Consider the following 18,363-nt stretch of genomic DNA (forward strand, 5'->3'; position numbering starts at 1 on the left):
TTTGAAAGAAGTCTCTTCTACTCACCAAGGCTGCATTTATTTGTTCAAAAATACAGTAAAAACAGTAACATTGTTAAATATGTAAAATGCAATTTATTCCTGTGATAAAAGCTGAATTTATCATCATTGCTCCAGTTTTCAGTGTCACATTATCCTTTAGAAATCATTCTAATATGATGATTTTATGCACAAGAAACATTTCTGATTATCAATGTTCAAAACGGTTAATATTTTTGTGGAAACGATGCTTTGATGAATAGAAAGTTTAAAAGAACAACATTTATTCTAAATTAAAATCTTCTGTAACTTTTGTAATTCATTTACTATTTGATCAATTTAATGCATCCTTGAATAATAGAATAATGATAAAAAAAGATCTTGCTGACCCCAAACTTTTTAACTGTAGTGTACTTCAGAACAAAGAAAAATCTAATAGTAAATAAAATTACATAAAATGTCTGTTCCCATTTCCTTAAATTGTTTTGTTCCAATTAAAAGTTAATGGTTTAAGAAAAAAAGTAATGAAAAATGTTGCTAACTTTTTACAATAAAGGTCCCATCCGTAAATATTAATGTATTAACTACCATGAACTAACAGCGAGCAATATTCTTGCAGCATTTATAAACCTTTGTTAATGTTAGTTTAACAAAAATATACAATTCTTCATTATGTAAACTAGTTCAAGTTATGATGTTCATTGTGCATTAACTAAATGTTACCAGATACAACTTTTGATTTTAAATGATGAAATTAATATTTACTAAGATTAAGAAATGCTGTAGAAATATTGGTCCTTGTTAGTTCAGGTTTAATAGTGTAGTTAACTAATGAAACCTTAGTGTAAAGTGTTACCATTTTTTTTTTTTTTACTTTTGGAAAATATAAAAACAGTGTGAAAAGCAACAATTGGTAATACAACATATTAGAATAACTTATGTTAACAAATGAGACCATTATTGTAAAGTGTTACTGCTTTTTTTATGTATTAACTAACATGAACTAACCATGAGCAACACATTTGTTACTGAGGCCTATTTGTTAATCTTTGTTAACGTTAGTTAAAAATTACAGCTGTTCATTGTTTATTCATGTTGGTTCACAATGCATTAACTAATGTTAGCGAATACAACTTTTGATTTGAATAATGTTATTAGTAAATGATGAAATTACCATTAACTAAGATTAATAAAAGCTGTAGTTCATGTTAACTAAAGTAGTTAACTTATTGTAAAAAGTGTTACCAAAAAAGCTAATATTTTGTTTGAAACATTTTTGAAAGACTATAAGCACCTCCTTTCACTTACATTTAAGAGTTGCAAGCACCATTTTGTACCCCATTTGTGGAAAGTGCCAAATATTACTTGCTCCTTTAGTGCCTTTTAAAGTCAAAAACATCATCTAAAGTTCAGCAATTATATATAAAAGCCAGCAAGGGACAAAGAGCGCAGAGGCAATTTTTCACAATGATTGAGGGCGTTAAAACTGGTTTCTTTAGCGATTACATTGATTTAATCGTGTGCGGAGTCATACATATTCCCTGAGCAGTTTATAAAAGGCCAATTAATGAAATATCTTCACATTATGTATAGTGTGAATTAGCCCACAAAATGAATAAATGATGATGCGACCCATGCTTCCAGAATGAGGGTCTCCCACAGAAAGCATGAGATGATTTTCAGGTGAACGCAGAGAGATTCCGGTCCCCTGATGATTCAGCGCTTGACACTCCCGGTCACTGGGGATCAGTCAGCTTTTGGTGTTGTTTTTAATTAACCGTGAGCTTCGGTGTGTGTGGCCGTGGGCACATCACATCGCAGCTTGCTACACACCTGCTGTTTGCATCAGAAGCCTGGGGAGTCCTCGCTCTCAGGCAGAGTGGTCCCCGCTGGGACACCGTACCTCCAAGAGTTTGCCTCGAGAGTTCGAGACAGCAAAGTGGTACAGTCAGATGCAATTACGTGTCAGAAACAAGAAGCCAACAAGTTCAATGGGAATTAAACTTTAAAATATGACTTTATTGAGAATATTTATTTTACTTGTCATGTTTTTTTCTTTAAAAACACTGATGATTTAAGTGATAAAAATGAGGCAGAAAATGTAACAGAAAAGAAATTGTAATGTTTCAAAAAAGTACTTCCAACAAAACTCATTCACATCATATCCACTAGTTTATAAATAAGACCATGTTGTTTGCTCTAAAAGGTTTCAAGTCTACCCGAATAGAGATCGCTGCATTTTAAACAGCATTTCACAGTTAAATGTACTGTACTTCTTTTATAAAGAAATGTCAAATTATCCTGCTTTTTTTAGTGCTGTCAAATCAATTAATCACATCTAACATACACATATGTGTGTGTGTGTGTGTTCATTTTTCTCATCTCTCAATGACAAAAACGAGGATTAAAAAAATAAAATTGGTAACACTTTAACTGAAGCCTTTATGACACATTATAAAGGTATGCTAAATGTATCTTTTCATAAATAATTGTAACCAAAGTTAAAATGCATTTTATTTACAGATTCCTTGTTACATCTAAAATTGGTTTTCATGTGTTTTAATGCATTGTACTTTGCAAAGGTGTAAAAATACTTTTAATGCATTATATATAAAGGCTTAAAGTAAAGTGTTACTAATTATTCCTATTAAAAAGCAAAGGTTAACAAGTGCTCTGTGTGGAGGAAAACCACTGAGTATAATAGAATAATAATAAACGTTATCTAGTAGTTTCCGTCAGGATTCCTCCTCTTCCTCCCCCTGGGATTGGCTGGAAGCAGATGTTTGGTGGAGTGGTGTTGTCCTCCTTTTAAAGAGCCCGAATGCAAAAGACAGGGTTCCTATTGCTGCTGCTGACACGGTGGCAATGAGCTACAGGAACAGAGACATCTACTTGTGAAAATGAGTCCCTCATCGTTAGACATGAAGAGATGAATCATTATGATGTAAACTCTGTAAAGTCCCCATGAGGCGATCATGTAATTATACACTATTAAACAAATCAAACAAACAAGGATATTTCATCCAGGATATTTCTTCTTCGTTGTTGACTGACTGACTCGTGTTATAATTACACTGAATGTGTGACTAGTCCAAAAGCATATTACTGCATCATGAATAATTTAGTCAACAATTGTACTTTAAAGGGATAGTTCACCCAAAAATGAAAATGTTGTCATTACTTAATCACTTTCATTGTGGTTGCAAGCCTGTATGAGTTTCTCTTTTCTGTTGAACACAAATTTTGATATTTTGAAAAATATTTGTTTTTTCCAACTATGGAAGTCAATGGGGTCCATCAACTGTCTGGTTACCAACATTCTTCAAAATATCTTCTTTTGTGCTCTACAGAAGAGGAAGAAACTCATACAGGTTTGCAACAACATAAGGGTGAGTAAGAAAGACAATTTTCATTTTTGGGTGAACTATCCCTTTAACGACAAAAAATACACAGACCTTTACAGCAGTATCTTGATGTACTTGTAAAGATCGTAGGTGTGCGCTGATCAGTGCCAGTGTGCATGGCAGGTATGCATCGGTGCTATTGGTCTCTCTACATCTACGGGAAAAAAAACATGGAGAATAAGACATACTGTAATAGAGTGGTATGAGCAGGTATGATGTCAGAACCAGGAAGAATAATTCGCCGCTGGTTCCTTCGAGTTTTTCCTATGGGGTGTTTCGATTAATTCGTCAAATAAAGCCTGTGGTAAACAATGCGATGATACTCACTTATTTTACCCATAAATCGAAAACCCCCACTATAAAATACCATTGGAAAATCTCGAAGGAACCAGCGGCGGAATTAGACTTCCGGGTTGTGGCGTCATACCTGCACCGCTCTATAGCTTGTGAGAACAGTATAATGGCAGTCTGAATGTTGTAGGGTGATTGAGATGTTGTCTTGCCTTTGGTACAGGGTGCTGAGAAGCTTCTGTCTGTCTGTTAAGTGCAGGTGGAGCAAATTAAGCTCAGAAAGAACACTGAACGGCAGAGACTCTCCGTTTTGGACAAGCAGGCCAAGATTATACCAACCCTGAGGAGACAGAAATGTGAATATTAAAATATGAACATATCAAATATGAAATTAATGAATTAAAATTGGGGGGTTAAATCCTAAAAATAATTAAATAATATAGCTTGATAGAAGAAATAAACATAACTTGTAACATACAAACAAATAAATATGGCTTATCAAAATAATAAATACAAATAATTCAGCTTGTTAGAGTAAAAAAAAAAAAAAAATGTATATATATATATTACACGCACATTTCTGTTATAATAATTAAATAAATATAGCTTGTTAAACCAAACATATAAAGCTTAAAACAAACTAATAAAGAACTAAAATAAATCTAGCCTGTTAGAACAAATATATCGTTAGAATAAACAATATTTCTGTTAACAAAACAAACAAAAGTTGAAACAAATACTTTTTTTGAATAAAATAATATAGCTTGTTAAAAAACAAAACAAATATAGCTGTTAGAATACATAAAATGAATATTTCTGTTAGAGTAAATAACGTTTTTTAGACCAAACAAATATAGCTTGGTAGAATAAAACGATACAAATTTGTGTTAGGAGAAATATATATATAGCTTGTTAAAATAAAACATTTTTTATTATGTAAAAGTATACGTTATAAAATTATAAAAATTATTATGGTTATATATACACGTCTGTTAGGATAAATAAAGCTTGTTAGAAAAAAATATGAATAAATAAACAAACAAACATAAAAATAAATAAAGCAGTTTGGAAAAAGATAAATAAATAAAGCAGTTTGGAAAAAGATAAAAATATGTTAGAACAAACAAACAGAAATAAATAGTGTGTGAGTGAGCTTATCTTTTCCCCAAATAATGACTTCAGATTTTTCGGTTATTAAATAACTACATTTCCTGATCATTCAAGGTTAGAGCATTAGTTGACCCTGGTACCTGCGGTTCGTTTTTGAGAGCTGCTTGCTTGTACATCTCTGCGGCATCAGAAACCTCTTTTCTGCCCAAAGCCTGTTCACTGTAGAACAGATCTCCCATTCTGATCAAAGCTGAGAGGAAAACAGACACTCATCACCACATGCAGTCACTGAAGCTTAAGCTACAGGGAGCATGAGAAAGAGCACACGACATCGAGCCTCAGCTGCCCTTCAAGAGCAGTACTTCAGTTCACTGTGTTGACACATGACTGCTGCCCTGATTCCTCTTTTTATATTATACTGCAGGTATAAATTCGTATTAATAAGAATTTAAAATGGCTAAATTTCCCCTCCCAATATTTGATATTCTTGATGCTGCTCTGCTGCACTCCATTACACACCGCTCTGGTTGTTAGGATGACAAAAACAGTTTAACAATTTACATTGACGAGCACTTGAAGACTGCTTGACCAGCCGTAAATGTCAAAATTATTGAGACGGCCAATCAGATTAAAGGCGGCGGCGCTTACTGTTCACTGACGACGAGTGAGAATTCCAACGCGGCACTTTAGTTTTTACAGTGAAAGAGTGTATAAGATGCAAATAACTACACATTTAATATTTGACAAATGTTTTACGATAGATATGTTCAACGACTGACAGTAGTGTACAGTGCAAACTGCTCAACTTTTATGGAATTTTGCCATTTTGCATTGAAAATATGCTTTCATTTACATGATCCATGTCATTCATTCGTTTTGTGGTTTTGATATTTAAGACATACAAATAAGAGTGAATGTGTGCATATTTTCTTAAATAAAATATAATATGCAAAAAGTTTAAATGGATTACTTTACAGCTAAGCTACAATTACACTTAGAACTCACGCCACCATCTTTATTACGTTTTTTTTTAATCCATTCATTTCACACACACATGCATATACACACATACACTCACCTAAAGGATCATTAGGAACACCATACTAATACTGTGTTTGACCCCTGTTCACCTTCAGAACTGCCTTAATTCTACGTGGCATTGATTCAACAAGGTGCTGAAAGCATTCTTTAGAAATGTTGGCCCATATTGATAGGAGAGCATCTTGCAGTTGATGGAGATTTGTGGGATGCACATCCAGGGCACGAAGCTCTCGTTCCACCACATCCCAAAGATGCTCTATTGGGTTGAGATCTGGTGACGGTGGGGGCCATTTTAGTACAGTGAACTCATTGTCATGTTCAAGAAACCAATTTGAAATGATTCGAGCTTTGTGACTTGGTGCATTATCCTGCGGGAAGTAGCCATCAGATGATGGGTACATGGTGGCCATGAAGGGATGGACATGGTCAGAAACAATGCTCAGGTAGGCCGTGGCATTTAAACGATGCCCAATTGGCACTAAGGGGCCTAAAGTGTGCCAAGAAAACATCCCCCACACCATTACACCATCACCACCAGCCTGCACAGTGGTAACAAGGCATGATGGATCCATGTTCTCATTCTGTTTACGTCAAATTCTGACTCTACCATCTGGATGTCTCAACAGAAATCGAGACTCATCAGACCAGGCAACATTTTTCCAGTCTTCAGCTGTCTAATTTTGGTGAGCTCTTGCAAATTGTAGCCTCTTTTTCCTATTTGTAGTGGAGATGAGTGGTACCCGGTGGGGTCTTCTGCTGCTGTAGCCCATCCGCCTCAAGTTTGTGCATGTTGTGGCTTCACAAATGCTTTGCTGCATACCTCGGTTGTAACGAGTGGTTATTTCAGTTAAAGTTGCTCTAAAGTGGCCCATTCTCCTCTGACCTCTAGCATCAACAAGGCATTTTCGCCCACAGGACTGGCGCATACTGGATGTTTTTCCCTTTTCACATCATTCTTTGTAAACCCTAGAAATGGTTGTGCGTGAAAATCCCAGTAACTGAGCAGATTGTGAAATACTCAGACCGGCCCGTCTGGCAACAACAACCATGCCACGCTCCAAATTGCTTAAACCACTTTTCTTTCCCATTCTGACATTCAGTTTGGAATTCAGGAGATTGTCTTGGCCAGGACCACACCCCTAAATCCATTAAAGCAACTGCCATGTGATTGGTTGATTAGATAATTGCATTAATGAGAAATTGAACAGGTGTTCCTAATAATCCTTTAGGTGAGTGTACACACACACACACACTCTCTCATGTGTATACACGCATACAATGAAAAAGTTAATAGTAAATTAATCATACATTTATTTAAATTACCATAAGGAGCTGGAACTTGAGTCTGTATCGACATGTTGTAATATCTAAACATGCAGTGAGTCACCAGTGCTGGATCCAAAGAGCCCTATAAAAGATATAAAACATCTATCAAAGCCAATCGAGTGAATACGTTCATCTGAATCTAAAGCAAGTGTTTAGAACGGACTCACTGAGTTGAGTTCACAAAGGTACGCCACATTAAACTGAGCAGCTTCAAATCCACTCTCTGCCGCACTGAGGTAATAAATCAAAGACATGATCCTGCAACAATACAAGAGAGAGAGAGAAAGAGAGGGGGGTAAACAATAGAAAGTGGCCTTTGCAACATCCTTTTCTAATGTAAATTAAATCTAAAAGGATTATATTATTGTAATTTAATATTATGATAATTATACATTAATATCTGCACTCAAACAAAAAAAGGTTTACCAGTCTCCTTTGAAATAGGCATTCAGTCCGTTCCTCAAGACCGTTCCTAGATATCCGTTCTGTTCAGAAGCCCATTTAACCCAACTAAAGTCCAAAGAGAGAAAAAAAAATCAAGTAAATCCTTATAGCGCTTTGCACAATACAGATTGTTTCAAAGCAACTTTACAGTGATCAACAGGAAAATAATGATTCAATGACACAAGCAGACTTCAATTCAAACGCAAAGACAAAATGTCAACTAGTAATACTAAGAAAGAATGCCACTAGGGGATTATGGGTAGCAGAGGCATCATGACCATACACACGTGCACACTCAGCCAATTATGTTAAGTTTCATGAAGGGTTGATAGAGCTTGGGTGTATATCTACAATAGAAATGTTATATAATATTATTTTGAGCTACATACAGAACAGCGTCTGCTGGCCGTCGAACAACTTGGCCGGGGATCCCATGAATCCAAATGTCAGCCAATTCAATGCCAGCGCTTAAGAGTCCTTTCTGGGCTGACTTCAAGTAGTATTTGTATGCCTTAAACTGATGAAAATGCAAAATTGTAGTTAAAGAAAAACAAAAGTTTTTATTTGATTAATATAATAGGTTTAAAAGTACATCGGCGTGTGAGTATTTACCTGGTCGGCAGGTTCTCCGGGATAAAGGCCCTGAGAGTAGAAAACTCCCAGATTCATGGCAGCATCGGGGTGACCTTTGGCATCAGCCTGTTCCCACAGATGTACGGCCTTCTCGTAATCCTTCTCGTACTGCTCAAAGTACCAGCCCAGAGCTGTGAGAGCGGGAACAGACCCCTGCGGGATGGCAAATCACTTAAAGGGTGTCTATTGAGTGACATACAGTCAATATGTCGGTAAAAAACAAAAGAAATACATGAGCATCTATTACATTCAGTAACATAAATAAACAGTGTGCATAAACTAATCAAACTGTTTATTTTTTAAAGCCAAAATAATTCAAGATATGACAATTAAAAGGTAAATTGGTCTAATGTGAATTGGAAAAGTAAGGCTGATTATCTCTTAAGTAACTGCTAGTTGGTCAAACTACCCTAGTGAAAAATATATAGCATGTATTTCAAATGTATTTTGGTATTAAGTATATTACAAAAACACTTACATATTTATGTACTTAATATAAATACCCTGCAAATGTACTTTTGTAATATCAAACTTAAAATCTGCTTGAAAACTAATCACTAAAGTTGAAAACTAATTTTGTTATAAATACCCTGCAAATGTACTTTTGGAATATCAAACTTAAAATCTGCTTGAAAACTAATCACTAAAGTTGAAAACTAATTTTGTAATACTGCACTTTAAGTGTGCAGAAAAGGAGATGAGGTCCAACTAAAGATATACTTAAGTATATTTGATTGTGCTAAAGTGGAACTATTGCAAGTATACTTTATGTACACTTTAAATATCTTGCATTTAAACACTGATATTATAGAGATCATATTGTCCTTACTAATAGTTTACACATTTAGGCTTTATGAAATGTGCATTGTGCAATAACGTTTAATTATATATCAGTTAGTATCAATTGATATGTCAGTATATATGTTAATGGATTTGTAGTATACCTAGTATGAAATATGCATTTAAAATACATCTTAGTATCGTTTTGTTCCCACTAGGGTAGTTCTTAAGACGCAGTCTAACATAGTAACTAAGTTTATGCACCAAGCCCCAGTCCAAACAAATTTAGATGTACGACACCGGCAAGACATACCTGTTCTATTGCTTTCTTCAGGAATGTAACCCCTTTCTGAACATCTTTTGGAACTCCTTGACCCTGTTTATACAAGCAAATATGATATTTAGTTCGCCTGGTTTAGCCTTCTCTTCAGCAGTATTCATCACCTTAAATGTTTTGCAAGACTGCCCTCTGCTGGCCAAATCAGATATGAACCTTTATAATCTTTATGAACCATCACATTCTGAAACATATTCTGAACATGTATGATTCAGGATTGTACATAAGATCAGAAATAACAAAGATATAAAGGTTACTGACCGTAAGGAGCACAATGGCGTAGTCGTACATGGACACGGGGTCATTGAGTTTTATGGCTCCTCTTTCATAGTGCTTCACTGCTGTCTGAATGTCTGGAGACACACCTTGCTGACCCCAGAATAACATACGACCCATTGCTTGCTGAAGAAGAAAACAAACAAAACTTTTTCAGCAAGGATGTATTAAATGACACACAGTACTGTGGAATACCACCTTCTAAGATTCTGTGCATTTGGTTTGTTGTTGGATATGAATTGTAATACCTCAGCCTCAGCCACTCCACTTCGTGCCTGCAGCTTAAGCCAGTGAAATAGATCATCGTTTTCATTGGTTTGGGCCTTCAGGGTCTCTTCATCATTTAAACGGATCAACTCAACAAAAGTCTACAGAGAAGATGAAATGTTATTTAGAAAGTCATTGAAAATATCTTGCACAACACATCAAGTGTAAAGGAGTGTACTGACGCCTTATAGTAAACACACAAGGATTTTTGGAAAGGATACACTTTAAAATGTAATGTCATTTTTATATTAATCTAATTTCATAATGACCTTAAAGGGTTAGTTCACCCAAAAATCAAAATTCTGTCATTAATTACATATCATTTCGTTTCAAATTTAAAATATAAATATAAAATTTATAAAATATATATAAAATTAATTTCTACGATCAAGTCCCTTGCAGCTCCATAGAAATCTTGGGGGGAAAAAGCCTCTTACTTGCTGTGGGGTTGGTTTCTTCTGATCAATGCTGGTTTGTCTAGCAATATTAATGTAATAAGCATAGGAAAGGTCACGGTCAGGGGTCGTCTCATGGTCACCAACATGGTGCAAGTGCCCTAAACGCAGAAGTGCCAATCTCCAGTCCTTCTGAGCTGCCAACAGGGACAACAGCCAAGCCTGCAATGCCACAGATCAGGTTACATCTTAATCTGCTAATTCTCATTCACATTTTGTTGTATTATACAGCCATGCTGCTTACCCAGACAGCAACAGTGTCGGCCCAGATACAGGCCACATCTGGTACATGTGGATTCCACTCGTACCAGATGTGGGCCGGATCTGGGCGACACTATGTTGCTGTCTGGGTATTGCTCACAGAGATCATATTACAATTACACACGCAATATTAAAGTCGGAGTGACCTGACAGCCACATTACCCCAAAATACACACCTTGTATCGCTGTCTCTTGACTCCGATTCCACTGCTGTAGAGCACAGAGGACATATGCAGTGCTCTATAGTCTCCTAAGCAGCCAGACTGCAGCAGGAAAGGCATCATCCTGGTTATAACCTCCACACTGTGAGCTGTACTGATTTTACGGAGGACTAGAGCATACAGCATCCTTCCCACTTCTGTAGCAGTCATCCTGCCTAAATTAGAGGAAACAATAAAAGCACAAAAGTACATATAATTGTGGCAGAGGTTTTTGCACAGACAGGCACATTTCGAAGATCACAATCAGACTGAGATTTATTGCCAAGTATGCTTAAACATGAGGAATTTGTCTTGGTGACAGAAGCTCCAGTGCAGAGAGAGAATGACAGAATGACAAGACACAAAATAAAAATAAAAATATGGCCTGGGTAAAGAAACTTTTCTTGTGTCTGGCTGTTCAAGTGTCCTGTAGATGGCAACAGTTCAAAAGAGGAAGTGGCCTGGGTGTGAAGGGTCCAGAGTGATTTGAGCCCTTTTCCTCACTCTGGATGAGTACAGTTCTTGTAGAGTGGGAAGGGGAGTACCGATTATTCCCTCAGTGTCCAGACCGCCCGTTGTAGTCTTCCGAAGTCTGATTTGGTAGCTGAGCTGAACCAGACAGTTGAAGTGCAGAGGACAGACTCAGTGACAGCCGAGTAGAAATGTGTCAGGAGCTTCTGTGGGAGGTTGAACTTCCTCAGTTGGTGAAAGAATTACAACCTCTGCTGGGCCTTTTTAACAATGGAGTCTATATGAGTGTCCCACTTTAAGTCCTGAGAGATGGTAGAGCCCAGGAGTGTTTATGATGGAAAGGGTAGGAGTGCTGGGGTCGTCCTCCTGAAGTCCACTATCATAACTGGCCCTGTCCCAAATGGCACACTTCATGTGGCAACTTACTATGGCCGCTGGTTGCGCATGTCTGTTAAGTCCACAAGACCGTAAGGTGTCCCATTTGTCATTTTAGGTTTCAGAGGGGTGCTCATGCGTGCCCCCTTTGTGGGCGATATGCACCATTGATGTGCACTTTCGATCCCGCAAGCTCCACGGCAGACTTCTACCCAACAGTCAAAGTGGAAATAGGGTTCCATTTGGGCCAGTTCTGAGGGTGTTCAGCTCCAGTTTGTTGTGACCTCACCAGACAGCCAGCTGTTCATCCGCTCTTCTATACAGACTCATCACAATCTTGGATGAGGCTGATGACTGTGGCGTCATCCGTAAACTTTAGGAGGTTAACAGAGGCGTCTTTGGCAGTGCAGTCATGTGTGCAGAGGGAGAAGAGCAGTGGGGAGAGAAAACACACTTGTGGAGCACCAGTGCTGAGTGTCCAGGTGTTCGATGGGAATTTTCCCCATCCTCTAGGGATCCATCCAGTCTGTCAAGAAGTTGGTGATCCACTGACAGATGGAGGTGGGCACAGAGAGCAGAGGTAATCATGCAGGATCTGGTTTGTGGACTTCAGCTTGGCCTTCAACACAATCATCCCAAACCTCCTCCTGTAAAGTCCCTGGTTTGCCTAGATTTTGCAGGATTTAGTGCAGTCTCATGCTGACAGTGTCATCCGAGGACTTGCTTGCCCGATAAGCAAACTGAAGGGGGTCTAGCAAGGGTCTAGTGATGTCCTTCTGGTGGTCTAACACCAGTCTCTCAAATGACTTCATGACCACAGACATTAAAAGCATTAAAGTCTGTAGTCATTCATTCCTGTGATCTTGGGTTTCTTTGGGATTGAGTCCCTTTCTTTCTTTCTTTCTTTCTTTCAGTGGAGCATTTGAAGCATGAAGGAACTTTGCATCGCTCCAGAAATCTGGGTGAAGATGACAGCTGGTCTGCAAAGACTTTTAGACAGGTGGGTGAGACATTGTCTGGGCCTGGTGTTATCCTGATCTTCTTTCCGGAAGAGCCAACATACATTCTCTACACAGATTCTGCAGATTGAGCAGTAGGAGCGCAGAGACGGGGCTTAGCAGGAGGTGTTGATGGTTGTGCGGAGAAAAGGTGAGAGTGGTTGTGGCCTATCAAAACGACAATAGAACTTATTCAGGTCATCAGCCAGTTGTTGATTCCCAGCAGATTTAGGTGGTGTCTTGTGAAGGATCGTTTGCTGGAACCTGTTTTCATCTTTACATTACATTTACATTTATGCCTTTGGCAGATGCTTTTATCCAAAGTGACTTACATTGCATTTCAAGGTACACATTTTACATTCTTATCTGCTCTTGCTTTCCCTGGCAATTGAACCCATGACCTTGGCGTTGCAAGCGCCGACGCTCTACTGTTTGAGCTGCAGGAAAACTTCTCAGAGTAACTTCTCGTTTTTTACAAGACTCTGCTCGCACTTCTATAGGGATCTTCTTTGAATTGGTGAAGCAGTTTGATTTTTGCAGTGAACCATGGTTTATCGTTGTTATATGTTGAGTTAGTCCTGGTGGGAATGCACATGTCCTCACAGAAACTGATTTCACAGTATCAGTAACCTTATCTGAAATCAGTGGCTCCATCTTCAAAACACTCCAATCAGTGCAGTCGATGCTCTGGTGGTTGCCAGAATATTGCTATAAGATTGCTAAGGTGATCTGTGTATGTATCAGTGCTATGCAGTTTCTAAGGGGATCTGAGTCAGTGCCTGCCGAGAAAACATCTTAGATCAGTCTAAAGTGGTTTGCTGGTCCCCAAGTCCCAGCTGGTCTGTAGACTGGTTTTAGAGGAGATTTGGGCTAGGAAAAACCAACTAAATCCATTTTAAACCAACTTAGACCTTCTTTAAACTCTTTTTTTTCAACAGGGATGATATTCTAATTTATAGATATTGTTTGGGCTCTAATGAACACTAATGATAAGTGGGCTACCTTTAAACAATTTGAGGTCAGTCAAATGTTTTAAAGTTTTTGAAAAAAAGTATTTTATGTTCATGATCTTCTTTGATCAAAAATACAGTAATATTGTAAAGCATTTTCTATCGTAATACATATTTTAAAATGTAATTCATTCATGTGATGGCAAAGCTGAATTTTCAGCATTATTACTCCAGTCTTCAGTGTCACATGATCCTTCAGAAATCACTCTAATATGTGAATAAGAAAGAAATATTTCTTCTTATTATTATCAATGTTGAAAACATGCTGCTGAATCAGACTTTTTTTCTGGATTCTTTGATGAATAGAAAGTTCAAAATAACATTTATTTGAAATATAAATATTTTGTAGCATTATACATCTTTCAGTTTTGATTGATTTAATGCATTCTTGTTGAATAAAATGAGTAATTTAATTTCTATGAGTAAGAAAAAAAAAAAAAACTCTTACTGACCCCAAACTTTTGAATGGTAGTGTATATAATATAAACACTTGATATTCCATCAATAAACTGTTTAAATACAATCTTACCATATTTCTGTGACAGTTGTTTGGTCCACTGTGCAACTTGGCGTCTGTAAGGATTTGTCTGAGATTCAAAGAACATGCATTGCTCTGTTGAGTTTACTGTACTGTGATTTAGCAGCAGTTCTGTGTATGTGTCCAAACAGCTGTCTGGAATGTGAACATACATACATAATTGTAGACAATGACACAAATACATATTTTGATCTCTAGCACTGGCTAGTAGACATCTGTGGTACTTACCTGACAGTCTCTTTAAAGTGAGCGAGTGACTTGGCACAGAGAGGAAAAGCTCTGATTTGAAATTTTGACAAGACTGGAACCATCCAGTGATATTAACCTTTGATATGACATGAGGAAGGTGAATCTCAGCCTGTGAAGATGTAAACTATCATGCTTAGTCCAGGGGAATAGAATACAGGTGAAACTCGAAAAATGTATTTCAGTAATTCAAATTAGAAGGTGAAACTAATACATTTAGTATATAACTATATACATATGCATGATTATACTTTTCAGAGGGCCGAAATTTCTGCATTTAAAATCCTTTTTTTATATTGATTTCATGTAATATTCTAATATCTTTTTCTTCCAAGTTATTTTCTGAGATTTTCATAAGCTGCAAGTCATAATCATCAAAATTATAACTTTTGCACGATATTCTAATTTTTCAATATTATTTTCAATATTTCGAGTATATACTGGAGCAATGCAAAAATCCTGGGTTCATTTTTCAGGGAACGCATCAACTGTTAAAATTGTATACTGTGAATGCAATGCAAGTCACTTTGGATAAAATAATCTTTATATAATATAATAAAAACATAAAAAAGATAATAATCTACCTGGTCAGCTGGGAGCCCCTGTATGCGATAGAATGTAGTCGGTCCGTAATATCCTTCAATCCCCTGTATGAATTTACCTCCACCAATCACAAAATAGCCATGCGTGTCATCCAACATGATGTTCATGCCAAATCTGCGCAAAACACCAGATCTTTCTTATAGCAATGACTGTGAAACTTCAATATTACTACTTTAAATGAAGAATCTTACATGTGCTCATCAGCTTTCATATCAGTTTTTTGCTGTCTGTTAGTACAAGCAATAGAAACTGTTGCCTACAGGAGAAGAAACATATGATAATGAGTTTCAAATATGAAAGAACAGGAGCATTTTGCACTATAACGGTGAGCCAAACCACAGTAGAGAGGTGTACAAATGTAAGGTGTATTGTAATTGACCATTATTTAACTGGCCCCTTTTGTGCCACCAACTAAGATCATTCAGTACTGTGCTCATCACACACACACACACACGCTTCCAATCAAAAGCTCACCATTCGTCCCAGAATCTCCAGGTTGATACGACACCACTGATGAAGAGGAATCTTAAACGATGAAAGGAACGCTGATGAGCGCCCCTCATCTCCATGCACCTGGACGTGAATCTTACCTGAACGAATCGGACAAAGGTAAATTCTGTAATTGATCAAAACCAGAAATGAGTGAGAGTGGTCCGAGACGGTCACAGTCTTACCAGTGTCAGTGAGGAACAAGGTAGGGGTGGCATAATTATTTTTCACGTCAATGTGGTGCAGAAGTCCACATAAACGGTTACTGCAAGGATTTGTCAACAAAACCCAGAGAGATATGGCACACCTTAAGAGTCAGAATCAACAATAACTCAGTTATTCTGTGTATTAAATTACTAAACTTAAGCCCGGTTGGCAAATAAGTAGAAATGCACAAGCTCTCACCAGGGGTAATAGATAGATTTGATTCTCAGGCCTTCCAAAACTTCATTTCTGAATGGCTGGAGGGTTTTGGTGATGCCATAACGCTCACCAGTAGAGGCATACAATGTGGAAAGAAGAGACGTCACCTCTTAAAGAAAAAGAAAAGAGTGTGAAAACAATTAACACTAAATGTTTAATGATTAAGCTTGCAAATAAAAACACTTAAAAAAAAGGATATTATTGTGCCATTGATGCATTGTTGCTTAAGTGTATAACTACTATTTGGGTCAACTTTGCACTATGTTACGGAATGATTAATACATCATTTACATGAAACCCCAAGGTACTTAAAATAGTACCACAACAATGCTATTACTACAATTTCCAGGTACATGTCCAATGGTAGTACCATAATATAATACCATTTTGTTCCGCGCACTGTGGCATGCCATCTCCCCTGACTCTCCAGAGCAGATCTGTGTCCCAGTTGGCACAAAGCAGGTGTTGTTTGAATGGTCGACTCAGTGGTGAGTGAACATCGAGGGGAACCGTGACACTGGCTCTAAAAAGCCTGCCCGGTCCGGTGGATTCATTAGGCCCGATCCAACCTCGCAATAAACAGCTGAGAACCCAGTCAGAACTGCGTGTTTTCCAATCGGGCCGGTACACAAGCCAGTCAGGAAAACTCACGACCACCACTCGGGTTCTGCCACGACCGGGCTCGCAGGTCCAGTATTTGTGAAAAACAACTGAGGTAGATCCAGAATCGAACGAAACCAGAACCTGAACGTGTACTTCGGACGACTCATAACAGGTGTACTGAACGCGTAAAAGACAACTGGAGACTGGCGCGTCAGGTGCGTCGAGGAAAGCCACAATACCTGTGCTGGATCGCCTCAGACAGACAGTTAAAGGTATCTGGTTATAAACAAATAACATACATTTAATTATGGATGTAAAATATTGGTCTACCCCTAATTTGCATTTGACATGTAGTGCTGTAGGCTACTTACAGAAACAATGACATATAAACACAACCAATAAAAACTCAAATCTCCCATCATTCGGCTTCAAAAAACAGCAGCTATCAGAAGATTTGGATTAAACGAAACTTAATTAAAATGAACACACAGAAGCGCATATTATATTTGGCTGGTTGTCATATCGGCGTCCATAACCGTTGCAGTGCAGGATTTCACGTGATCAAATGCCAAAGCAGGTACCCGATCCCGGGATAACATCCTGTTTGAGCTTCAGGTGGAAGAGTTTAAGCAAACAGAAGGGACAGTTCCACCCTCTAATGCAAATCTTGCATAGGCTTCATGAATAATTCTGTGACTGCGCTGTGATTCTGGCCTTCCTGTAATTCGAATTAGAATGTATGTGGTGTAAACCGATAATTAACTCCCAATACAATCTTAAATAGTGGTATGACTGTGACCTATGCAGACATAGCCTACTCATGAATGCAGCAAATTTCAGAATTACCTCAGTTTAGTTAAAGAGTTGTTATTTGAATTGAATTGACCACACCCTACCGGAAGATGAAAAAGAAGAAAGTGGAATTTAGGCTACTGAATCACAATTCAGAGTGATAGATGAGTCCGTCTCCCACCGTTCTTTTTGGGGATTGTGGCCATGTAGCTACTTTCTGGAGAAAAATCTGTTTGTTTGTTTGTACACATCTCTTAGTTTTTGTTGTATACGGTTGTTTTATTCGGCATTCATAATGTTGACACATTTTTTTAAAAAAAGTATCTTCTAATAAATTACTTTTCTAGCTTTTTTTTTCATTAGGCTACGAAGCTCCTATTTTTTTTTTGTAAAGCTTTGACATATTATTTGGCTATTATTTCCATCTGAATGTGAACAATGTTTATGCATTTGTATAATATAGTTAACCATGCTGTCACTGTGTATAAAAAAAAAGACTGATGAGGCATCTTTTTTTCTTTTGTTGTGAACATCTGTTATGAGATTAAAAACAAATTCAGAGAAATATAGGAGAAATGGCATTCTGTGAAATTAAGTGTTTTCCCACCCTTATCCATCTGCCAATACAAGTGTCTAAATAAAGTATTATGTTCATGTGACAACAGATAATTTAACATAAATTTTCAGATAAGGCTGGATTAACAGGATAGTTCACTAAAAAAAAAATGAATATTCTGTCATCACTTACCCTCAAGTGGTTCCAACCCTGTATGAGTTTCTTTCTTCTGTTGAACACAAAAGAGAATGCTAGTACACAGACCATTGACAGCACCCATTGACTTTCATAGTAGTAAAAAAAAAAAAAAATACTATGGAAGTCAATCACCATCAACTGTCTGGTTACAAACATTCTTTAAAATATATTTTGTGTTCAACAGGACAAATAAACTCACACAGGTTTGGAACAACATGAGGGTGAGTGAATGACGACAA

General features: G+C 37.3%; 1 protein-coding gene across 1 annotated transcript; it reads right to left on the minus strand.

The window, feature by feature from the left end:
• Nucleotides 1–1,998: 1,998 nt before the first annotated feature.
• LOC143715900 (protein sel-1 homolog 3) lies at nucleotides 1,999–17,721 on the minus strand. The gene is made up of 23 exons (XM_077207790.1): nucleotides 16,950–17,721; nucleotides 16,359–16,854; nucleotides 15,958–16,084; nucleotides 15,738–15,859; nucleotides 15,538–15,653; nucleotides 15,255–15,319; nucleotides 15,045–15,177; nucleotides 14,443–14,572; nucleotides 14,206–14,349; nucleotides 10,799–10,998; nucleotides 10,344–10,523; nucleotides 9,888–10,007; nucleotides 9,625–9,765; nucleotides 9,340–9,402; nucleotides 8,226–8,399; nucleotides 8,003–8,130; nucleotides 7,596–7,679; nucleotides 7,337–7,427; nucleotides 7,167–7,251; nucleotides 4,943–5,052; nucleotides 3,905–4,032; nucleotides 3,453–3,555; nucleotides 1,999–2,867 (listed from the first exon to the last, which is right to left on the minus strand). Exons 1-23 carry the CDS (start codon nucleotides 16,998–17,000, stop codon nucleotides 2,733–2,735), a joined length of 3,126 nt encoding a protein of 1,041 aa, XP_077063905.1. The 5' UTR covers nucleotides 17,001–17,721; the 3' UTR covers nucleotides 1,999–2,732.
• Between the last annotated feature and the right edge of the window lie 642 nt (nucleotides 17,722–18,363).

The sequence above is a fragment of the Siphateles boraxobius genome, unplaced genomic scaffold (genome assembly GCF_051911475.1).
Source record: "Siphateles boraxobius isolate OS27281-9 unplaced genomic scaffold, OSU_SipBor_1 6, whole genome shotgun sequence".
Taxonomy (NCBI): Eukaryota; Metazoa; Chordata; class Actinopteri; order Cypriniformes; family Leuciscidae; genus Siphateles; species Siphateles boraxobius.